General features: G+C 35.4%; 1 protein-coding gene across 2 annotated transcripts; it reads right to left on the bottom strand.

Moving 5' to 3' along the window:
• LOC143031102 (uncharacterized) lies at positions 1–23,619 on the bottom strand. Of its 2 annotated transcripts, none has more exons than XM_076194533.1 (2): positions 23,390–23,619; positions 1–3,798 (listed from the first exon to the last, which is right to left on the bottom strand). In XM_076194533.1, the coding sequence occupies exon 2, from the start codon at positions 3,501–3,503 to the stop codon at positions 2,292–2,294; it is 1,212 nt and encodes a 403-aa protein (XP_076050648.1). In that variant the 5' UTR covers positions 3,504–3,798; positions 23,390–23,619; the 3' UTR covers positions 1–2,291. The 2 variants fall into 2 exon arrangements, with proteins under 2 accessions (XP_076050648.1, XP_076050647.1); XM_076194532.1 differs by having other exon boundaries at positions 23,400–23,619.
• Positions 23,620–25,182: the final 1,563 nt, after the last annotated feature.

Here is a 25,182-nt window from a genome sequence, read left to right as displayed (position 1 = left end):
TTTACAGTAACAAGTTACAAGTAACAATGGCATATACACCAGACAACTTTGCACAAGGTATACAGTACTGTATCCATCATGATGTACAGATATCTATATCCACCAGTCACACCACTCTAACATTCTTGATGGTTTACCATAATTACAAGAACATTGGTGCAACTAATGGAACACTCAAGACTTTGATTATGAACAAGCAAAAATGTAATTATGCAATAGGCCAATCAAAGGTCATTCACACAACTGCACAACTGAGTCAACAAATATTTACAACTGATAGTATACATGTGTGATGACTCAAACAGGTCTACAAAAGTAGATCAATACTTAATAGCTGAACATACATTCATAGTTAAATCACTCAAGTCACACTGGAGAGGCCTCTCTCTACCATGGGTCATCACGCAATACATGAGGTCAACCTTCTGGGAGGATGTCTGACTACGTGACATTTGAAATAAGTCCTTCGTGAAAAGGCTGAAAAGATTATTATTATTTTTTTTTCTGAGAAGCTGTATCTCACATATCCCACTTGAAGTAATTTTCCAATGTGGGTCATCCTGTGTCATTTAAGATTATTCTTTCTTGAGAAAGTTGCATCACACAGGTCACACTTGAAAGGCTTCTCTCCAGTGTGTGTCATACTGTGATATTTGAGAGCATACCTTCTTGAGAAAGCTGCATCACACAGGTCACACTTGTAAGAGGCTGGTAGACAAAGGTAGACAAGGTAGATAGAGGGGTTGGAGGTGAGAATTTAATTTCATTTTTATATGTATGTTTTAAAAACATAAGTCGTGAAGGAGTTGCATAATCTCGCTCACCGTCTAAAGTTTATAAACAACTGCTAGGGAACAGATTTTAATGATGAGATAATATGTAAACTGAGCCATTCCGTCTCAATGTTGAGATTGCTTGTGTAAGCAGTATTGCTTAAAATGTAACAGTCTTTCTGATTGGAGAAGGGTGAAGAAAAAAATTATTGGTACATGGGAGAAAAGCCACACCCTTGGGGAAGGCACTTATTTGTAACAGTAAAGATCATTGGATGAATTAAGTAGTGACATAGGAACAGAGATGGCTTAGTGAGTGGATTGAGGATCCCAGGTGGGAGTCCCTTGGTGTAAATTGACAAGCCAAGTGTAATGTTCGGAAAGAAACAAAGAAGAAAATTTACGTTTAATCCACCCCATTGAGAAACATTACTTACTTGCAACAGAAGATATGGTGAAAGACATACTTAAGTCAAGGAAAGCTGAAAGTGAATGAAGATATATAACATCATAGATGGGAACAGTTAAAAGAATTAAACAAGTAATTAGAGAGAGACGGGAACTGAAAGTAATGTGCGTGAAACACTTGATAGGCTTCTCTCTGGTTTGCCTCATCATTTCATATTTAAGAACACTCTTGAGAAAGCTGCATCACACAGGTCACATTTGAAGGACTTCTCTTCAGTGTGGGTCATTATGTGTTGTTTGAGAAAAGTCTTTTGTGAGGAAGTATCACACAGGTCAGATTGGAAAGACTTCTTTCCAGTGTGGGTCATTATGTGATGACTCACAACTGAGTCAACCAACATTTATAACTGTCAGTATACATGTGTGACAACTCAAATAGGTCTATAACAGTTCACATTTGAAGGGTTTCTCTCCAGTGTGGGTCATCATGTGTTGTTCAAGAAAAGTCTTTTGTGAGAAAGTTGTATCACACAGGTCATAATGGAAAGGCTTCTCTCCACTGTGGGTCATCACATGATGACCCACAACTGAGTCAACAAACCTTTACAACTGTCAGTACACATGTGTGATGACTCAAACAGGACAGGTCTATAACAGTAGATCAATACTACTTGATAGTTGAACGTACATTCATAGTTAACCCATTCAACTCCGATGACAAGATGTCTTGTCATTTGGTCAAATAAAACAAAAAATCATAAAACACCAAAATGTTTGATCAAACACCAGAAAAATATGACGTCAGTCCTCGCTTCGCTGCGAGCGAAGCGAGGATTGACGTCATATTTTTCTGGTGTTTGATCAAACATTTTGGTGTTTTATGATTTTTTGTTTTATTTGACCAAATGACAAGACATCTTGTCATAGGAGTTGAATGGGTTGAATAACTCAAAGTTACATTGGAGAGGCCTCTCACCAGCATAGGTCATCACACAATACATGAGAGCAACCTTCTGTGAGGATGTCTGACTACATGACATCTGAAATAAGTCCTTCATGAAAAGGTTGAAAAGATTTTCTTTTTTTCTGAGAAAGCTGTTATCTCACAAGTCACACTTGAAGTGACTTTCCACTATGGGTCATTCCGTGTCGTTTGAGATTATTCTTTCTTGAGAAAGCTGCATCACACAGGTCACACTTGAAAGGCTTTTCTCCAGTGTGGGTCATCCTGTGATATTTGAGAGCATACCTTCTTGAGAAAGCTGCGTCACACAGGTCACACTTGAAGGGCTTCTCTCCAGTGTGGGTCATCATGTGATATTTAGAAATACTCTTTCTTGAGAAAGCTGCATCACACAGTTCACATTTGTAGGGCTTTTCTCCAGTGTGGGTCATCATGTGTTGTTTGAGAAAATAATTTCCTATGAAAGTTGCATCACACAGGTCACACTTGAAAGGCTTCTCTCCAGTGTGGGTCATCACATGATATTTGAGAGTATGCTTTCCTGTGAAAGTTGCATCGCACAGGTCACACTTGAAGGGCTTCTCTCCAGTGTGGGTCATCACGTGATTTTTGAGACCACTCTTTCCTGAGAAAGCTGCATCACACAGGTCACACTTGAATGGCTTCTCTCCATTGTGGGTCATCACATGATATTTGAGATTACTCTTTCCTGAGAAAGCTGCATCGCACAGGTCACACTTGAATGGCTTTTCTCCAGTGTGGTTCATCACATGATATTTGAGAGCACTCTTTCCTGTGAAAGTTGCATCACACAGTTCACATTTAAAGGGCTTTTCTCCAGTGTGGGTCATCATGTGATATTTGAGAGCACTCTTTCCTGAGAAAGCTGCACCACACAGGTCACACTTGAAAGGCTTCTCTCCAGTGTGGGTCATCATGTGATATTTGAGACCACTCTTTCCTGTGAAAGCTGCATCGCACAGGTCACACTTGAAAGGCTTCTCTCCAGTGTGGGTCATCATGTGATATTTAAGAGCATTCTTTCCTGGGAAAAATGCATTGCACAGGTCACACTTGAATGGCTTCTCTCCAGAGTGGGTCCTTGTGTGATATTTGAGAGCATCCTTTCTTGAGAATGCTGCATTGCACAGGTCACACTTGAAAGGCTTCTCTCCAGTGTGGGTCATCACGTGATATTTGAGAGAACTCCTTCCTAAGAAACCTGCATCGCACAAATCACACTTGAAGGGCTTCTCTCCAGTGTGGGTCATCACATGATATTTGAGAGTCGTCTTTCCTGAGAAAACTGCATTGCACAGGTCACACTTGAAAGGCTTCTCTCCAATGTGGGTCATCATGTGTCATTTGAAACAATATTTTAGTGAGAAATCTGCATCACAATGGTCACACTTGAAAGGCTTCTCTCCAGTGTAAGTCCTTACATGTCATTTGAGAGCACTCTTTCCTGAGAAAGCTTCATCACAATGGTAACTTTAAAAAGGTGTCTCTACAGTGTGGGTTACCCCCATGATATTTAAGATGACTTGAAAGACTTGAGTATCACAGATGCCACGCAGGATTCTCTTTATTATATGAAAGATACAGAATCTTCTGATATCTTTTCCAGGAGAATATTGATATTTACCCCTCGAACTGAAAGAAAATATATATTAAGTTTGACATCTTTCTGTGATCCTGTAATATGAGTAGCATGAGCATATACAAATACAGTGGGGCAATAACCACAATACAATAGGCAAAGGGAACAAATGATTTCTTCCATTATGCTTCTTTAAGAATCTTAATGGAGGAAGAAATTGAAGGTGAAGCAAATACTAAAAATAATGAGGTGCAGAAAATGAGAGAAAAAAAAAAAGACTGCAACTGTAAAAAATTAATCAGGAAATAACAAGGAAAAATGAGTGGCTGAATACGACAAAAAGATATAAAACATGAGAAAAAGACATTGGTGTATAATGCAGGATACATAAGCATAATTGGAAATAAGAAAACTTTGTCATAAATCAACGTTTGAGAGTCATGAGAATCTGATATTTTTTTCTATAGTAAATTACTTGTTTTCCATTATATGGTAACCCCCACTCTTCCCTAACCTCAGGGTTGCTGGGAAAACAAGTAACATTCCTAAGAAATACCACCAGAAGCTTATTTTGTTGATTGTTTTGTTGGTTTGTTGATTTTTAACATCCTTGAGTGAAAAGTAAATTGCTTAATCTATCCTAACCCATCCCTATCTACACCTAGGATAGGTTAGATTCTTCCCTCCCTTCCATCAAATAATATAAGATCATGGTTGGTTGAGTTATAGTTATTCAGTGAAAACAGCTACTTCAAATGAGTTATAAGAAATCTGCATCAATCTTTGTGCCTTGTGGTACTCTTACTCGTATCACAACATAAGATTCAAGTTTTCAGGTTGTGGTGAATGATGCTATTTGTAGAACATTCCAATACAAAGTTTATTACTTGCTAATATTTTAGAAGTGTGATGAAAATAAAGAAATACATTGAGGCATTAACCAAAGTGCAGTAAGGTAAGAGAACAAACAACTCATACCAAAGAAGTTTAGAGGAAGAAGAAATAGAAGAAAAGAAGAAAATGGACGATTGAAAATTTTTTGATTATAATGGAGCACAGAAACTGGAGGAAACTGACAAGCAAAGTGAAAATGAATGGAGAGATGAGAAACTACAGGAGTGGATGAATAAACATTACAGAGAAAGTCACAAAATAATAATAGGAATAACAATAATAATGATAATAATAGTAATAATAATAATAATAAAATCAGAGTATGATGAACGATACAATGGCATAGATAAATGGAAATAAGAAACCTTGGTAAAATATTTCACAGAGGTACACAACCACCCAATTCAGAAATCAGTGTTTGTAATTCTTGTGAATCCTTTACTGGTTTCCATTTGTCAGGGAACACTTTCGACCCCCACCCCCCCACCCTACCTACACACACAGGATTGGAGAGTAAATTAGTTAATCTTGGCAGAAACAGCACTGGAAGCCCACAAATATATCTAAATAATTTGTCTACCATCTTAAGAGTGAGAAAAAAATAGTCAATCAAACTTTACCTATCACTACCTATTCCTAGGTTAGGTTAGACTTGCCCCTCCCTACTCCGGTTCTATCAGCTACTAAAACAAGGAGCACAGTAAGAGTAGCTAGTTAATTAATGGTTACTCAGGGAAAACAGTCACTTAAAATTAATTACATTAATTTCTTCCTGAAAACTGATTTGTACCCATGGCAATATTACTCTTAAACCGCTACGACAAAATAAGACTACTTTTTGGTTAGGCTATGGAGAACAATGCCTATGAAGCATTCTGATATAAATTAAATTACTTCCAAATGTGTTTTTGAGGCAATGGTTCATCTTGTATAACATTTTGCTTCATGCATTTGATACAATTAGTCTGAAATAATGTATGTTCCTCCTGTAACCCGCAAACATTGCATTAAAAAGAATTTGCTAAGAACATAGTAACTTAAGAAACATGTTACCTAATCTCTGGCTTTGTATCTATGATCATATCTATTACGCAAGAATGTAAACAATGAATAAGTGTTTTGACAGGGCTGCATTCTGCCTACCAAACTGGCAGTGCCCATATGAAATCTGAACTAATGTCAAACCAGGCAACATGAAGTAATGAACAGAATAAATACATATACACAACTGATGAGAGTCCATAATAACACTTGCTTAACCCATTCAACTCCGATGACAAGATGTCTTGTCATTTGGTCAAATAAAACAAAAAATCATAATAAAACAACAAAATGTTTGATGATCAAACAGCACCAGAAAAATATGACGACGTCATATTTTTCTGGTGCTGTTTGATCATCAAACATTTTGTTGTTTTATTATGATTTTTTGTTTTATTTGACCAAATGACAAGACATCTTGTCATCGGAGTTGAATGGGTTAATACCTGCATGACTTAATACCTTCCAAATTCTATGCCACTTCTGGCTCTCACAGATGTCCCAAGAATCTCAAAGATTCTTTCAAGTCCCATGTAATAGTTCATACTATAAAGCAATTGTTTGTACTCAATATGTGAAATGGACCTGTGAACATAAAGAACTCATAACAATATCATAATCGGTGCACAGTGAATTGAGAGATTAGGCAGTGAATAAGTTGGAATTATGTAACAAGGAAGACAAAGTGGCAGCGCACCAAGAAGAATGTAAACAAACAGGGTACACATATTTATCTCAGCACATTAATAAGACCAAAACTGGAATATGCAGTGACACTATGGACACCCAGTACTAAAAAGAATATAAAGAAATTAGAAAGAATACATAGAGCAATGACAAACTTGGCACCAGCTGTTTCCAAATTAACATACAAAGATTATCCAAATTGAAACTACCAACACTGAAGCAGAGAAGAGAAAGAGGTGATCTACTGACTATCCATAGAATCATGAATGGAAATCCTTGATAGGAATGATTTACTACGGAAAAACAAGACACGAAAAGAAACTCAAAAAGGATAACTATAGAAGAGATCTGAAAAAAATAGCTTCCTACACAGAGTGCTGGATATCTGGAAAGATACAAAGACGGTTCACCATAAGCATAGGTAAATAGAATTGGCCATTTGCAATTTTCTCCAAAAAAATATTTTTTTGTTTTGAATATTGCTGACACTTTTGACCTAAATTAATAGATCATTTACCATTGAAAACAAGACAATGAACACTGACACAATGTAGAGAGAGAGAATTATCCCCAGCAATGAAAGAAATAAACGTAACACAAAAAGAAATCAGTGATCAAATTAAAACCCTTGATGTCAGAAAATCACATGGCCCAGACCAAATTGCAAACTGGATACTAAAGGAATGTATGGAAGAATTAACTGACAAAATATATAATATAATTAAACCCTCACTTAAAGAAGGAAAAGTACCATTGGACTGGAAAAAGGCAAACATTGTACCAATTTATAAAAGAGGTGATAAAGAAGATCCATCTAACTACAGACCGGTCTCACTAACAAGCACAATAGCAAAAATTTGTGAAAGAGTTGTTAAAAACAGATGGGTTAAATACCTGGAAGAAAAATCTATACTGAACCCAAATCAATTTAGATTCAGACAAGGGAGATCATGCACAACAAATCTGATCTGCTTTTACTCAAGATTAGTAGATATAATACAAGAAAGAGATGGATGGGCGGACTGTGGTTTTCTGGACCTGCAAAAGGCATTCGATAAGGTACCTCATAGGAAATTAATAAATACGATAGAATCAAAGGGTGGCATCAGAGGAAAATTATTGGAATGGATGAAAGACTTCCTGATTGGGAGGAAAATGAGAGTTGTAATTAGAGAAAAATTCTCCAACTGGGAAGAAGTAAAAGGAGGTGTCCCGCAAGGATCAATACTGGCCCCGATCATGTTCGCTGTATACATTAATGACATGAATGAAGGCGTGGAGTGCTATATGAATTTTTTTGCAGATGATGCAAAATTACTTAAGGGGGTATGCGACACCTGGGGGGCGGGGTGAATTTGGTCAAGATATAGCATTTTTCAAAACTGTGTTCAAAATGTTTGTATACCATTTAGAAATAAATCCCAACAAATAATTTTCCAGCCATACACAATTTAAATGTCTTGGGCGGGGTTTAAATGGACGGAGTTAAAGGCGCAACCCCTACAAGAGGGAGGTGTGCCACTTAGGACCTTCAGGCGCATCGAATAACGTTGAAATTCGAATGAATTTACGCTCGCCCAATGCTTCAACGGCCAGTATGAGGGTGGAGGGGAAGGGAGGAAGGTGGAGGGATAGCTGTTGCCAACTTTGAGCTCAGCTAGACGTAAGTTACCTACTAGCTTTAAAAGGAAAAGTACAGTATGCATATCTCATGAGCTCTCCTGGCAATATATTACCTTAGCTAGTACATATTACTCATTAGTACAGTCATCATGGGTAGCAAAATGAACATCTACAATAACAAAAAAAACAACAGTTAAAGATGGCAAACAGTCAAAGACGACTAGCCCAGACCTCACCACCTCTCACTCCACCACTGCCCTCACTTCCACCTCTCTCAACATCTGTAGCCAGGTTCTACACCATGAAGTACTTCATTCGTCTTGAATACAGCAAGAATATTAGATATTAGTTATGAAATTGTACAGAGGGGAGATAAGAATGAACGTGAATTTATGATTGTGGAGAAGAGCAGTTTTTTGCCATGGATAAATTCGCTTGTTAGATGCCAGTGTGGTGAGAAGATGTATGTTGAAGTGATAGGAGAATGTGGAATGGTGAAGACATTTCAGGCAGAATGAAAGTTGTGCTCTGAAAAGAGCAAATGGTGTACTTCACCAGGCGGTAGAAATGAAAATAAGAGAGGATTCACTTCCAAAGGCACCCACTGCTGGTTAAAATAAACCTCTTTCCAATTATTTAGATACCCGGAAGACCCCCAGCAGTGAGGTTTCATATGAAGAAACCGACAAAGGTGCAAAAAAGCAAATTATATGATGGTGTCGTCTGTGCGTCGCCACTACTGTGATATACTTATACTTTAGTTTTTCATTATTTAAAGTACTTATAATTAAAATATGTTGATGATTTTTACTGTACTTATCTATTATATAATATGAATTAAGCCATGAAAAAATCAGTCAAATTGGTGAAACTATAAGCAAGTTACAGATATATTTATATTTCAAGTCGCCATATCTCAGTTCGATATTTTTTTCATTTTTTTTATCATAAAAATCTAAAATACATCAGATTTAGATGAAACTTACAGGGAATATTACATTTAGTAACTGCTAGGGCCGGTCATTCGAATATTTTGCATAAGATGAAAGAGTTAGGAGTAATAATGGAAACAGCCATTAAAATTGAAATACCTGTATGCAAAAGTATAAAGGAAATTGGTCAATTACTCAATGACCGGCCCTAGGTGTGCCTACTGACTAATCATAGCCAAAATATAAAACAAATTGTTCCATGTATTATGATGCTGTGCACTTTTAAATGTCGCTACTGGTATATGTATATGTGTACATACATCATTCTGTTTCACCTAAAATGTAGGCAACATGGATACCTATTTACCTGAGAAGTTTCAGCTTTACTCTAAATAGTTTAGAAAATGACCCCTAGGTGTCATGTACCCCCTTAAGAAGGTAAAAATGGAAGAGGACTGCAACTCATTGCAACAAGATCTGGACACGATATGGAATTGGACTCAAAAGTGGGAAGTGAAATTTAATATAAAGAAATGCAGTATAATGGAATTTTGAAAGAGTAAAAACAGAATACCAAAAGATTACAGAATTGGAGAAGAAAAAAAAAAAGCAAACTCTGAAAAAGATCTTGGAGTGATGATTGGAAAGAACATGAAACCTGATAAGCATATAAATAAAATATTCGGAGAAACCTACAATTTATTGAGGTCAATCAAAGTGGCATTTCCTTATACGGATGAAGAAATGACAAAGAAAATACTAACTACACTAATATGACCAAAACTTGAGTACGCAGCATCACTTTGGACACCCAGTACCAAAAAGAATATTAAGAAACTAGAAAGATTACAAAGATCAACAACCAAACTAGCACCGACTCTCGCCCAACTAACATATGAGCAAAGACTATCCAAACTGAACCTACCAACTCTGGAACAAAGAAGAGAAAGAGGAGATTTGCTGACTATTTACAGAATAATGAAAGGAATGGAAGTTTTAGACAGGAACGACCTGTTAGTGTGGGACAACAGTAAAATGAGAGGACACGGTAAAAAACTGAAAAGAGATAGTTATAGAAAAAACTTGAAAAGGAACAGTTTCCCACACAGAGCGATTAATACATGGAACAAATTAGACAACAAAACAGTATGTGCAAACACTGCAAGATTTTAAGATCAAACTTGATGCGGAGAGATACAACTAGGTAAATACAAGCCACTCGCCAACCAATAGGACATCAGGGAACTCTGGCAATGCCAACCAATGACAACCTGCCTAAACCTCCCACCCAAGTATATAATCCCCACACAACAGATTAATCTTTAGATTCTTACCTGCCACTCAGGAAGCACCAAGAGGTATGAAAACAGTTTCTGACTTTTTAAAATTATGTCTGCTACTCCACAGCATGACATACGTAGAAATTTTAAGGTTACTGCCTACAGAAGGCAAGATTACTCTAAGAAAGAAAAATACAAGAAGCTTTGTCATAACAAGCTTATCATTCACTTATATATACAGGTATATATATATATATATACACATATACACAAAAGTATAAAAGTATATAGGTTAAACATCTGGAAGAATAAATATGCTAAATCTAAATCAATTTGGATTTAGACAAGGAAGATCATGTACAACAAACCTGATCTACTTCTATTCGAGACTAACAGAAATAATACAAGAAAGAGATGGATGGGTGGACTGTGCCTTTCTAGACCTACAAAAAGCATAAAGTACCACACAAAAAAACAATAAGAAAAATAGAATCAATAGGTGACACAAAAGGAAAATTATTGGAATGGATGGAAGATTTCTTGACTGGGACAAAAATGAAGTTAGTAATTAGAGACAAATACTTGAAATGGGAAGAAATGATAAGTGGTGTCCCGCATGGTTCGGTATTGGCTCCAATCATGTTTAGCATATATATAAATGACATGGATGAAGGAATGGAGAATTTTTTCACAGATGATGCAAAAATACTAAAGTAAAAACAGAGGAGGATTGTGAATCATTACAGTTAGACCTAGACAAAATCTGGAGATGGACTCAAAAATGGGAAGTGAACTTCAATATAAAGAAGTGTAGTATAATGGAGTTTGGAAAAAGTAAAAATAGAATATCGAGAAATTATAAAATTGGTGAAGTCAAAAAAGTGAACTCGGAGAGAGACCTTGGAGTAATAATCAGCAAAGACATAACACTGGACAAACATGTCAATAAAATAGTCAGAGAAACCTTCTATCTATTAAGGTCAATGAAAGTGGCATTTGACTACTTGGATGAGGAAATGATTACAAAAATATTAGTTACACTAATAAGACCAAAACTGGAGTATGCAGCAACACTATGGACACCCAGTACTAAAAAGAATATAAAGAAATTAGAAAGAATACAAAGAGCAATAACAAAGCTGGCACTAATTCTCTCCAAATTAACATACGAACAAAGATGGTCCAAATTGGAACTACCAACTCTGGAACAAAGAAGAGAAAGAGGAGATCTACTGACTAGAATCATGAAGGGAATGGAAATCCTAGATAGGGATGATTTATTAAAATGGGACAATGGAAAAACAAGAGGAAAAAAAAAAAAAAAAAAAAAAAAAAAAAAAAAGTATAACTACAGAAGAGATATGATAAAAATAGCTTCCCACATAGAGTACTGGATACCTGGAATAAATTAGATAAAGAAACAGTGTATACAAACACTATTCAATATTTTAAGAAAAAACTTGGTGAAAGATACAAAGATGGGTCACCATGAGCATAGCTCCCTTCCTGTATAATATAACTAGGTACATACATACATACACACACACACACATATATATATATATATATATACATAAAAAATGCTAACATTGTACCAATATATACAGGAGGAAACAAGGAAGAACCCACCATTTATAGGCCAGTATCACTAACAAGCACTATAGCCAAAATTTGTGACAAAATCATCAAGAACAGATAGGTAAAACATCTGGAAGACAATAACATAATAAACCCAAGACAATTTGGGTTCAGACAAGGAAGATCATGCACCACAAACTTAATATGCTTCTACTCAAGACTAATAGACATAGTGCAAGAAAGAAATGGATGGGCTGATTGTGCCTTCCTAGACTTGCAAAAAGCTTTTGACAAAGCACCACAAAGAAAATTACTAAAAAAAACTGGAACACATAGGAGGAATACAAGGGAACCTACTAAAATGGATGGAGGACTTCCTGACAGGTAGAAAGATGAGAGTAGTGCTCAGAGATAAATATTCAGATTGGAAAGAGGTGATCAGTGGAGTACCACAAGGATCTGTATTGGCACCAATAATGTTTGCTATTTATGTGAATGACATGGACGAGGATGTGAAATGTTACATGAGCTTCTTTGCAGATGACGCCAAACTGTTAAGGAAAGTAGAAACTGATAAGGACTGTGAAGCACTACAGGAAGACCTGAATAAGGTATGGAACTGGAGTCAGAAATGGGAAGTGGACTTTAATACTAAGAAGTGTAGCATAATGGAGTGTGGAAAAAGCAAAAATAGAATATCAGGAAAATATACAATTGGAACCAAGGAGGTAAAGAAGGTAGGATCTGAAAAAGATTTGGGGGCAATTATCACAAACGACTTGTCCTATGATAAACAGATTAACAAAATTGTCGGGGAGGCTTACAACTTGCTAAGATCAATAAAAGTGGCATTTGCATACTTGGATGAAGACATGATAAAAAAAATATTGGTTACATTGATAAGGCCTAGACTAGAGTATGTGGCGACATTGTGGTCACCCAGTACCAAAAAGAATATAAAGAAAATAGAAAGAATCCAGAGAGCAGCAACAAAAATGGCACCTGCACTTGCAAACCTATCATATGAGGAGAGATTGGCTAAACTGGAGTTACCGACGCTGGAGCAAAGAAGAGAGAGAGGTGACCTACTAACCATCTACAAAATCATGAAAGGCACAGAAATACTTGATAGAGAGGACTTACTAAATTGGGACAAGAGAAACACAAGAGGACATAGAAAGAAAATAAAAAAACATAGCTACAGAAGAGAACTTAAGAAAAACAGTTTTCCACATAGAGTAGTGGACACTTGGAACAAACTGGACAATGAAATAATATGTGCAAAATCCATTCATGAGTTTAAGAGCAAACTAGACACTGCGAGATACAAAGGCGGGACACCACGAGCATAGCTCCCCTTCCTGCAAAATACAACTAGGTAGATATACATATATATATATATATATATATATATATATATATATAAGTGGGAGTAGGAAACACAAGTCTTAGTCTGAGTTTATTCCAGACTAGTTCCACAGATATGCTTTCTCAAAGGAATGCATCACACAGACCACACTGGAAAGGCTTCCCTCCAGTGTGGGTCATCACATGTCATTTGAGATCACCGTTTGTTAAGAAAACTGCACCACACAGGTTACATTGGAATGGCTTTTCTCCAGTGTGGGTCATTGTGTGATATTTAATATGACTCGTGAGACAGGTGTACTGCAGGCACCACACCTGATTCTTTTTATTATATGATGAATATAAGGAGTCTTTGGATAGACACGGTACAGGAAACATGGACTGGAGGTGAAGCTTTTATTCCTGACGTTTCGTCTAACGACTTTCTCAAAGGTCAGGAATAAAAGCTTCACCTCCGGTCCATGTTTCCTTTACCGTGTCTATACAACTTGTTCACATGGATTTTCAGTCTTTGGATACCTTTTCCAAGGAAATCTTTATATTTACCCTCAACCTGAAAGAAATTATGTAATACGTGCAACATTTAACTTTTTGAGAGCATGTAACAGGAGTAACACAAGTATATACAGTGGGGCATGATCCAAAACACAGTAGGGGATGGGAACAAACAACTTGTATGCAAGAAGCTTAAAGAAAATAGGAATAGAATTGAGCAAATACTAAATATTATGTGGTTGTACAGAAGAAAAAAAATGTGACAGTAAAAATTAATCAGGAAATAATAAGGAAATTAAGTGGCTGAGTAAATACTGCAAAGAGACGGAGTATACAAGAAAAAGGATTACAAAGGCGGAGCATGCCGACAGGAGACCTTTTGGTCCATATCTAGGTCGGATGCGAAAAAAATCATAATAATAAAATAATAAATAAAAACGATAATAATGTAAATAACAAATAAAATACATGAATAAATGCATAGGTATAGTTAAATAATAAACAAACAGGTAAACAGTAAATAATAATAAATTGACATATAACTAATAATAAATGAAAATCAGACAGACAAATGATAAAACAAAAACAAGATTGGTGTATAATTTAGGATACAATAGTATAGTTAAAAATAAGAAATATTTGTTAAATTTTGCAGAGGACACACACCAATCAAGGATGTCATAAATCAACCTTTGAGAGATTCATGAGAATCCGATATTTATTTCTACAGCAAATCACTTCTTTTTCCATTTTTTGATGAACCCTTCCCTAACCTCAGGGTTGCCACGACAAGTAACATTCCACAGAACTACTATACGAATCCTATAAGAATAATTTTTTTTGATATTTTACATCCTTGTGCGAGAAGTAAATTATTTCTAGTCAATCTAACCTAACCTGGCCCTACCTACACCTAGGATAAGTTAGATTTCCCCTCTCTCTTCAATCAACAAGGCACTTGGTCACAATAGCTTGATGAGTTAAGGTTATTTAATGAAAGCAGCAATTTCAAATGAGTTACGGTACCTTGTGTGAATATTTGTGTCTCTTAGCAATCTTACCTAGTTGTATTATATGGGAAGGGAGCTATGCTCGTGGTGACCCATCCTTGTATCTTTCAGAATCAAATTTTTTCTTAAAATCTTGAATAGTGTTTGCACACAGTTTCTTTATTTGAATTATTCCCGATATCCAGCACTCTGTGTAGGAAGCTATTTTTTTTCAGATCTCTTCTATAGTTATCCTTTTTGAGTTTCTTTTCATGTCCTATTGTTTTTCCATTGTCACTTTTTTGTAAATCATTCCTATCAAGGGCTTCCATTCTTTTCATGATTCTATAGTCAGTAAATCAACTCTTTCTATTCTCTGCTCCAGTGTTGGTCGTTCCAATTTGGATATTCTTTGTTCGTATGTTAATTTGGAAAGAGCTGGTGCCAAGTTTGTCATTTCTCTCTGTATTCTTTCTAATTTCTTTATATTCTTTTTAGTACTGGGTGTCCATAGTGTTGCTGCATACTCCAGTTTTGGTCTTATTAGTGTAAATAATATTTTTGTAATCATTTCCTCATCCAAGTAGTCAAATGCCACTTTCATTGACCTTAATAGGTAGAAGGTTTCTCCAGCTATTTTGTTGATATGTTTGTCTGGTGTCATGTCTTTGCTGATTGTTACTCCAAGGTCTCTTTCTGAGTTCACTTTTTTATTTCTTCTTCCCGTTTTATAATTTTTTGATATTCTGTTTTTACTTTTTCCAAACTCCATTATACTACATTTCTTGAGGCAAAGATGTTCTTAGAAACCTCATTGTGGGAGTTTGTAATTAATTAGCTCCTTTTTTAGGGTAGAAGCCCAAAGGGAAGGGGAAATAGAACTTGGGAAAACAGTGTAGAGTATAGCATTAATGTAGAACAATGTGCCAGTATAGGACAAAATATAATTTTAGGATATAATGTCGCTAGAGGACAAAATGTTACATTAGGATGTAATGTCATAGGACAAAATGTCGCAATAGGACGTAATGACAGTGGAGGACAAAAGATCACGATGGGAAGTAATGATAGTAGAGGACAAAATATCACGATAGGATGTAATGATAATGGAGGAGAAAATATCACGGTAGGATATAATGTCAGTGGAGGACAAGATATAATTTTAGGAAGGGATACCGGACAGAATGTCAATGAAGGCCAAAATATCATGATAGGATGTAATGACAGTGGAAGACAAAAGATCATGATGGGATGTAATTATAGTGGAGGAAAAAATATCACGGTAGGATATAATGTCACTGCAGGACAAAATATAATTTTAGGAAGGGATGCTGGACATAATGTCAATGAATGACGGGAGGCCGGCGTAAATCACAGTGTCGTAGGGGGACAAAAGAGATCGGATGACTGTGATCGACCAGATGCCCGTGATGGGGGAAATGTTAATTTTGATGGGAGAAATGTTAATGAGGCATTGAATGTCAATGAAGGACCAAATAATAATATAGAGCAAGGTATAAATAAAAAATACAATGATAATGTAAGACATGATATTGAAACTCAAAATGTGTCAAAAAGAAATAATCACAAGTTTCTTAAAACCATGTACTTTAATGCTCATAATATTAAGAACAAATTTCAAGAATTACAGGCGTATGTCAAAAGTGAAAATCTCGATATGATAGGAATAACTGAGACATGGTTAAATGGTACAGAGTTCAAAGCTGAATTTAATATTGCGGGATTTAAACACTTTCATCAGGATAGAAACCACAAGAAAGGTGGGGGTGTTCTGTTGTACGTTAAAAACAATGTTCATGCTTGTGTTTTAGAGAAAGTGAAACAGGATGCATATGATAGTTTGTGGGTTGAGTTAACCCAAACAAATGGACAAAAAAATGAATATAGGTGTAATATATAGGCCAAAGACATTATCATTAGCAGACGACAAACTGTTATTTCAAGAACTGTCTAGTTTCTGCAACCGGGATTTATTCACAATGGGTGATTTTAATTTTACTGACATTGACTGGATGACCCTTGAACATGGCCGTATAGGTAGTTGCTTGATTGATTTTCTTGGTGACAATTACTTAATTCAGCACGTAAAAGAGCCCACAAGATATGGAATCTTACTCGATCTATTGATCACTAGCCACGAAAGCATGGTAACTGATGTAGAAGTCGGTGAATCTGTTGCAAATAGCGATCACAACTTAGATTCAAACTCCTAAACAATTTTAGAATAGATACTTGTCTTTCTAAAATACCCGATTTCAGTAAAGCTCAGTTCATAGGACTATGTCAGGAGCTTCAGCTTACAGATTGGGAGGCAAAATTAAACGAAAGACCTGTAGATCAGATGTGGGAAATATTTCAAAATACGCTCACCAAGATGATTCAAACTTACATTCCTTTTAAGGACAGACGTCCCCCAAATCAGGCTCGCCGAAAGTGGCTCGAAAAAGAAACTGAAAAAAGTATTGCTTAAAAAGAGACAGGCTTATAAGAAATATAAGTGCTCGGGTGCATCTAATGACTATGAAAGTTATGTATCAATACAGAGAGATTTAAAAAAGACAATAAGAAAAAGAAAACGACAATACGAAATGAACATCGCTGATAAATCCAAAGAGAATCCCAAAGAATTCTATAGTTACATTAGAGATAAAAAGGTTGTTAAGAATCACATTGGTCCACTATTATCTGTTGACGGTCAACTTGAATATTCAAATGAAGGAATGTGTAATATCTTAAACAATTATTTTAGCTCAGTATTCGTAAACGAAACAACTCAAAGTGAATTCCAAACTGAAACCTGTGAAAAGTCTAGGGTACACTTACTCACTACGGTAAATATAAAAGAAAAAATTAAAAGGTGTATAGAGAAACTCAAAGTTAATAAAACACCAGGGCCTGACGGTTGGCATCCAAGAATCGTAAAGGAAATGAAAAATGAGATTTTTGTTCCATTAGAAATTATTTTCAAGAAATCCATCATACCCGGAGATGTCCCAAGAGAATGGAAGCTAGCTAACGTTACTCCCATATTAAAAAAAGGTGACAAAAAGAAACCAAATAACTATAGGCCTATAACTTTGACTTCAATCGTAGGAAAAATAATGGAAACTATCATCAGAGATGCTATCGAACATCATTTAGAGAGTAACCGTTTGATAAATGATAGCCAGCATGGTTTCAAACGGAAACGTACTTGCGTGACTTACTCGAATTCTACAACATAGTTATCTCAAATTATGACAAAAGAAACAATATAGATTTAATATAGCTAGACTTTGCAAAAGCTTTTCATACCGTCCCACATGAAAGACTACTTATTAATTAGCTTTACACAGAATAAGTGGTAGCCTATTAGGTTGGACTAGTAATTGGTTGAATGGTCGAAAACAAAGAGTTGTTTTAAATGGAAAAACTTCTAGATGGAAAAAATGTTACAAGTGGAGTTCCTCAGCGTTCCGTTCTTGGGCCACTTCTATTCATAGTATATATAAATGATATAAACCATGGACTAAAATCTACTGTTTCCAAATTTGCTAATGATACAAAATTGTGCGGAGTGGCAAATGATCACTCAAACCAATTAGACATTCAAAAAGATTTAGATCAATTACAGCAATGGTCTGAAAAGTGGCTAATGAAATTTAACACAAGTAAATGCAAGGTAATGCACATAGGTAAAAATAACAGTAAGTATGATTACAAGTTATTTGGAAATTCGTTAACAAAAGTGAATTGTGAAAAAGATCTTGGCGTAATTATCAGTAACGACCTCAAGTCATCCAAGCAGTGTATTTCAGCCTCTGAGAAAGCAAATAAGATTCTAGGACTCATTGCGCAATCTTTTGATTTCAAAAGTCCATCACTCATTAACAAGCTATATAAATCATTAGTTCGTCCACATTTGGAATATGCTGTTTCCGTATGGTCACTGAATCTCATTAAAGACATTGACAGACTAGAAAAAGTACAACAGCGAGCCACAAAACTGATTCCAAATATCAAAAATAAATCATACAAAAATCGACTAAAACATATGAATCTGTTTTCCCTAAAAAAGCGTAGACTCAGAGGTGACTTGATACAGGTCTTTAAGATTTTAAAGGGAATTGACATCAAAAGTGACCAAATTTTCACATTGAATGAGAATCAGACAAGAAACAATGGTCTCAAACTGTCTGGAAATAGATTCAATTTGGAAGTAGGTAGAAACAACTTTGCCAACCATGTAGTTAATGAATGGAATAAACTTCCTGCACAGGTAGTGCAATGTAGTTCAGTTCGAAGCTTTAAGAATCATTTAGATAAACACCTAAGCAAGATGCTGTAATGATTATAATTTATCTTATATTATTTGTTTTTGTTTTGTTATCATTTGTCTGATTTTCATTTATTATTAGTTATATGTCAATTTATTATTATTTACTATTTACCTGTTTGTTTATTATTTAACTATACCTATGCATTCATTTATGTATTTTATTTGTTATTTACATTATAGTTTTTATTTATAATTTTATGATTTTTTTTCCACATCCGACCTAGATATGGACCAAAAGGTCTCCTGTCGGCATGCTCCGCCTTTGTAATCCTTTGTTCACTTCCCACTTTTGAGTCCATTTCCAGATTTTGTCCAGGTCTGATTGTAATGATTCACAATCCTCCTCTGTTCTTACTTTATTTAGTACTTTAGATCTGTGAAGAAATTCATATAACACTCTACTCCTTCATTCATGTCCTTTATATATATGGCAAACATGATTGGAGCCAGCACCAACCCTTGCGGGACACCACTTATCATTTCTTCCCATTTTGAGTATTTGTCTCTAATTACTACCTTTAATAGATTGAAGGTTTCTCCGACTATTTTGTTGATACTATTTTGCTAATATGTTTGTCCGGTGTCATGTCTTTGCTGATTACTCCAAGGTCTCTTTCCGAGTTCACTTTTTTTATTTTTTCTTCACCAATTTTATAATTTTTTAATATTCTGTTTTTACTTTTTCCAAACTCCATTATACTATATTTCTTGATATTGAAGTTCACTTCCCATATTTGAGTCCATTTCCAGATTTTGTCCAGGTCTGATTAATGATTCACAATCCTCCTCTGTTCTTATTTTCTTTAGTATTTTTGTGTCATCTGCGAAGAAATTCATAATAACACTCCACTCCTTCATTCATGTCATTTATATATATGGCAAACATGATTGGAGCCAGCACCAACCCTTGCGGGACACCACTTATCATTTCTTCCCATTTCGAGTATTCGTCTCTAATTACTACCTTCATTTTTCTCCGTCAAGAAGTCTTTCATCCATTCCAATAATTTACCTCTGATGCCGCCTATTGATTCTATTTTTCTTATCAATTTCTTGTGTGGTACCTTATCAAATGCTTTTTGTAGATCTAGATAGGCACAGTGTGCCCATCCATCCCTCTCTTGTATTATTTCTATTAGTCTCGAATAGAAGCAGATCAGGTTTGTTGTACATGATCTTCCTTGTCTAAATCCAAATTTATTTGGATTCAGTACAGTTTTTTCTTCCAGATTTAATCCATCTATTTTTGATCATTTTTTTTTTTACATATTTTTGCTTCTGTGCTTGTTAGGAAGAGGAGTGTGTAGTTAGTTGGATTTTCCTTGTTTCCTCCTTTATATATTGGTAAAATATTTGCATTTTTCCAGTCTTGTGGTACCTTTCCATCTTTGAGCGAGCATTTGATCATATTGTATATTTAATCCGTTAACTCTTCTACGCACTTTCAGTATCCAATTTACAATTCTATCCGGACCATGTGATTTTCTGACATCAAGGTCTTTTATTTGGTCACTGATTTCCTTTTGTGTTAGTTATTTCCTTCATTGGGGGGATTTCTGTCTATTCCCTCACAGTTGGGCGAGTTCTCAATTGTGACTACTGATTTAAAATGATTGCTCATAATTTCCATGAAGGAAGGTCTTGCTTATCTGCATTAATAGATACTTATATTATTTTGGAAAACAACATTACCTGTCCTGGTGGTGGTATGGATACTATTTATCTTGATTTCAGCTGTGTGTTCGACAAGGTTGACCACGGTGTGCTATTGCACAAATTAAAAACCTTAATTAAACATTACAAGAAAAATAGGTAGTTGGTTTGCTGAGTTTCTAAAATACTGTAAACAGTTTGTGAGGTTAAAAGGTCATGAAAGCAATGTTTATGAGGTAACCAGTTCAGTCCCTCAGGGAACGGTGGTTGGTCCACTTCTCTTCCTCATACTAATGCTGGGTATTGATTGTAATTTACAAAGCAAGGTCACCAGTTTCGCTTATGATACCAAAATTTTCAGATGCATAAAGTCAGAAGATCATAAAGTCTTACTACAAAATGACTTGAACCAAATATACAAATGGGCTGAGATACATAATATGAAGTTCAATTCATATTGATAAGATTGTTAAGGTTGATAAGGTTGTTACATAAAATTCTATTGCAACACTGAGCAAGAAAATGAAGTATATTTGGATTCTGGACACAATGAAATACATACATACATATACCAAGGCATTTTCCCCCTTACAAGGGAAGTAGCCAAAAAGGAAAAGGCATAAAATCATTTCCACCCATTCCATCCCTGAATACACTCCACACCCCTCCACCCTCCCTCTTATTTTAGCACCTCCTGGATGACGGGTCATCCCTGCACCTTGTCCACTGCCCTGGGTCAGAAGCAATGAAATAAGTTTATTAAATAAGGTGGTTGATTTGGGAATCACAGTCTGCAAATTGTGAATTTACAGACCATATCATAAAGGTCACTAATATATATATGCTTCCAAATGTCAGGATGGATCTTGAGGTCTTTCAAGTCAAGGGATGAACTCACTATGTTGACTCTTTTTAAATCGCTAGTTCTTCCATGACTTGACTTTTGCTACCAATTGTGGTCAAAAATGTATGAAATCAATCTTATATAAAAAAAAAAAAAGCAGTTCATGAAATAGATTGTGAACTTAAAAGAACCGAGCTACAGAGACAGACTTAAAACCCTAAAAAGCTATGTTCACTTCAATGTAGAAGATATATAATTTATTTGTGGAAAATTTTGGAGCAGTTACTGCCAAATTTAACAAATAAAATAGAAGTAAGCATTTCCAACTGCAGAGGATGCTACTGTTATGTTAAACCAGTACCAAATGGAAAAGCTGGAACTTAACTATACAATAGTTTTCGTTTCAAAGCATCACATTTATTTAATATTTTGCCAAAAGATATCAGATCCATTACGACAGCTATAAATCATCACTCACCTCTTTCTTGTCAAAAATAGAAGATAATCTATGGATGCCTAACTTAGAGAATTAAATAGTTAAGGCAGTAGATAGATGGAGGTGGACATGACGTGTTGGCTTAGCAGAATGAAGCTTCTTTCTAAACATCATCAAATAAACCAAGTAATCTAAAGCAAGGTTTACACGCTACTATAAATTGTAGCGATTTATTGTAATGAAAAGGTTGTTACAATTTGTCATTACGTGTAAACAGGAGATCGTAGCGATTTATCGCTACGATCTCCTGTTTACACGTAATGACAAATTGTAACAACCTTTTCATAACAATAAATCGCTACAATTTATTGTAGCGTGTAAACCTTGCTTAACAGAATGCACCTCTCTCTCACATTTGTTGTTGGTTTCCCCCCAATTATATACAGCGGTCTGGTTGCCAAGGCAGGTGACCCAGATGTCTGACCGCAAGAATAGCAATCTTATCAATGATGTATCTCAGATACTTAGCATAGAGGGATGAATCAGGTTAGGTCAGGTTGAATAAAATAGATTATGTCCAACTCAACACAGGGTTATCATTCATTCCAATCATTTGGCTGCCATTCTGGAACATTTCTATATTATATGAAGTACATCCTAATAATAGTGTAGGGGATCCTCTTCTGAAATAGGTCTTCCCTTGTTACCTTGTATTTGGGTAATAACTTGCCCAGTTTTCACAAATTACTAATAGACTAACTTGAAATAGGTATAAATATAAAATGATAATAAAACAAAATAACCTCTCTCTTTTTTGTCCAAACAAGTTCATGTAAAAGAGTACATGATGATGGTCTAACATCAAATATTCAGTCTTTTGAGTGCCTGGCCCCAGGATACTCCCCACCACCACCACCATTTTGAAATTTCAAATTGGCCACTTTTTTTTTTCTTCTTATAAATGGCCTACTATGATTCACCATGGTCTTGGATCATATGTTGGAGTCGTGATTGACAGCTATTACCCTCCCAGAAGAGAGCTCAGAGCTCATATATGACTGATCTATGAGTAATGCTGTGACATTACACTCACACATCAAACTCTCCATCCACGAGAGTTGGAGTAACGACTAACAGCACAATGGTGCTAAAATTATTTTTAAGCTCTGGGCAGGATTCAAACCCGGACCGCCGTGGTGGCGGCCGCGAACGCTACCACTGCGCCATAGGGTCGTGTGGTTAATTACTTGTGCATCCACTATCCAGCTATATTGAAAACGGATAGTCAAAAGTTGTCTAAGACTAATTACAAAGTTAAAATATCCCTGCTTGACATCTGCCTACAATTTTTTTTCATTGTGTTTGCAATTTTCGTCACTCTTTTTGATCTGAAATATTCTACAAGTTTTGCAACCCAATATCTCCACCACAAACAGTTTGACATTACGTCTAACTGGAGAAAATGTTATCTACAATTAACAATACCTTACGTTACCTGAAGTTCCAGGACATACGTCAATTTAATACACACTTAATGAAAGCTTCAGGGCTTATTTTATCGATGACGCTCATCAGGGCCCATAGAAAACACTACTAATGCATTAATCTAACTACAATATTGTTCAGGTTCAGTTCGAGATATTTTGCCTTTGTAGCGTCATACTTCTAATATGCGATCCTTTATCGATTCCCATGACTGTCTATAACCCGCTTCGTTTCTGTTTAGTTTCCTTTGTTTATTTACATCGTCTGTACTTGGTTCCATCCACTTCATCTTTTTGCTATGACTTTCGTTTTTTTTTCTTTTCTATCCTTACGTTTTTGAATACAAATTGTCCTGAAATTTGTTCTCTATTAACATTTCCTTTAATTATTCTTATTTTGAGAACCACAATGGAAATAAGCGTACATACTTTTTGTGTTATCCTCGGCAATTTGCATTTATTATTTCAAACTATGTCATATGTGTACTTGTCATTATTTGCACTTCATGTACATTGATTCATTGCCAAATTAAGTCTATCTATCTTTCTATCTTTACATCTCTCTGGCGGGAATGACAAGGGTCTGAAGTGCTCCGCCGTCACTCAGGCCACGCTGTCAAAGGATTACAAAGGCGGAGCATGCCGACAGGAGACCTTTTGGTCCATATCTAGGTCGGATGCGAAAAAATCATAATAATAATAATATAATAATAATAATAATAATAATAATAATAATAATAATAATAATAATAATAATAATAATAATAATAATAATAAAACTATGATAATGTATGCAACAAACAAAATACATAAATGAATGCATAGGTATAGTTGAATAGCAAACAAACAGGTAAACAGTTAATAATAATAAATTGGCACATAACTAATAATAAATGAAAATCAAACACACAAATGATAACAAAGCAAAAAAAAATAATAATAATAATAATAATATAAGATAAATTATAATCATTACAGCATCTTGCTTAGGTGTTTATCTAAATGAGTCTTAAAGCTCCGAACTGAACTACATTGCACTACCTGTGCAGGAAGTTTATTCTATTCATTAACTACACGGTTGGCAAAGTTGTTTCTACCTACTTCCAAATTGAATCTATTACCGGATAGTTTGAGACCATTGTTTCTTGTCTGATTCTCATTCAATGTGAACATTTTGTCACTTTTGATGTTGTCAGTTCCCTTTAGAATCTTAAAGACCTGTATCAAGTCACCTCCGAGTCTACGCTTTTTAGGGAAAACAGATTCATATGTTTTAGTCGATTTTCGTATAATTTATTTTTGATATTTGGAATCAGTTTTTGTGGCTCGCCGTTGTACTTTTTCCAGTCTTTTTATTTTACTCAATTTATGTCTGTTTTTATTCATTTGTAGTATTTGGGATCAATAAAGGCGGTGGTGGTAATTTATTTTGCCGCGTTTAACATTGACGAGGTGCAGTGGCGGATCCAGGATCAAAATAATGTTATTATTAAGATCAGTCTTTCTTAAAATAACTGCATCACACAAGTCACATTGGAAGGGTTTCTCTCCAGAGTGGGTCATGGCATGATATTTGAAAATACGCTTTCATGAGAAAGCTGCATCACACAGGTCACACTAGAAAGGCGACTTTCCAGTGTGGGTCACTGCATGTTGTTTGAGATCATTTTTCATGTGAAGGTTGCATCGCACGATTGACAAGTGCACATAATAACAATTGCTTAGTATCTGCACAACTGTTGTCCCTCCAAATTCTATGCCAGTTTTAATTTATTATTAATATGATTTTTTTTT

The sequence above is a fragment of the Oratosquilla oratoria genome, chromosome 12 (assembly GCF_046742065.1).
Source record: "Oratosquilla oratoria isolate Oo_2021 chromosome 12, ASM4674206v1, whole genome shotgun sequence".
In the NCBI taxonomy this organism is placed as follows: Eukaryota; Metazoa; Arthropoda; class Malacostraca; order Stomatopoda; family Squillidae; genus Oratosquilla; species Oratosquilla oratoria.
Note: the sequence above shows the minus strand (reverse complement) of the source record. Positions and strands in the feature narration are given on the sequence as shown.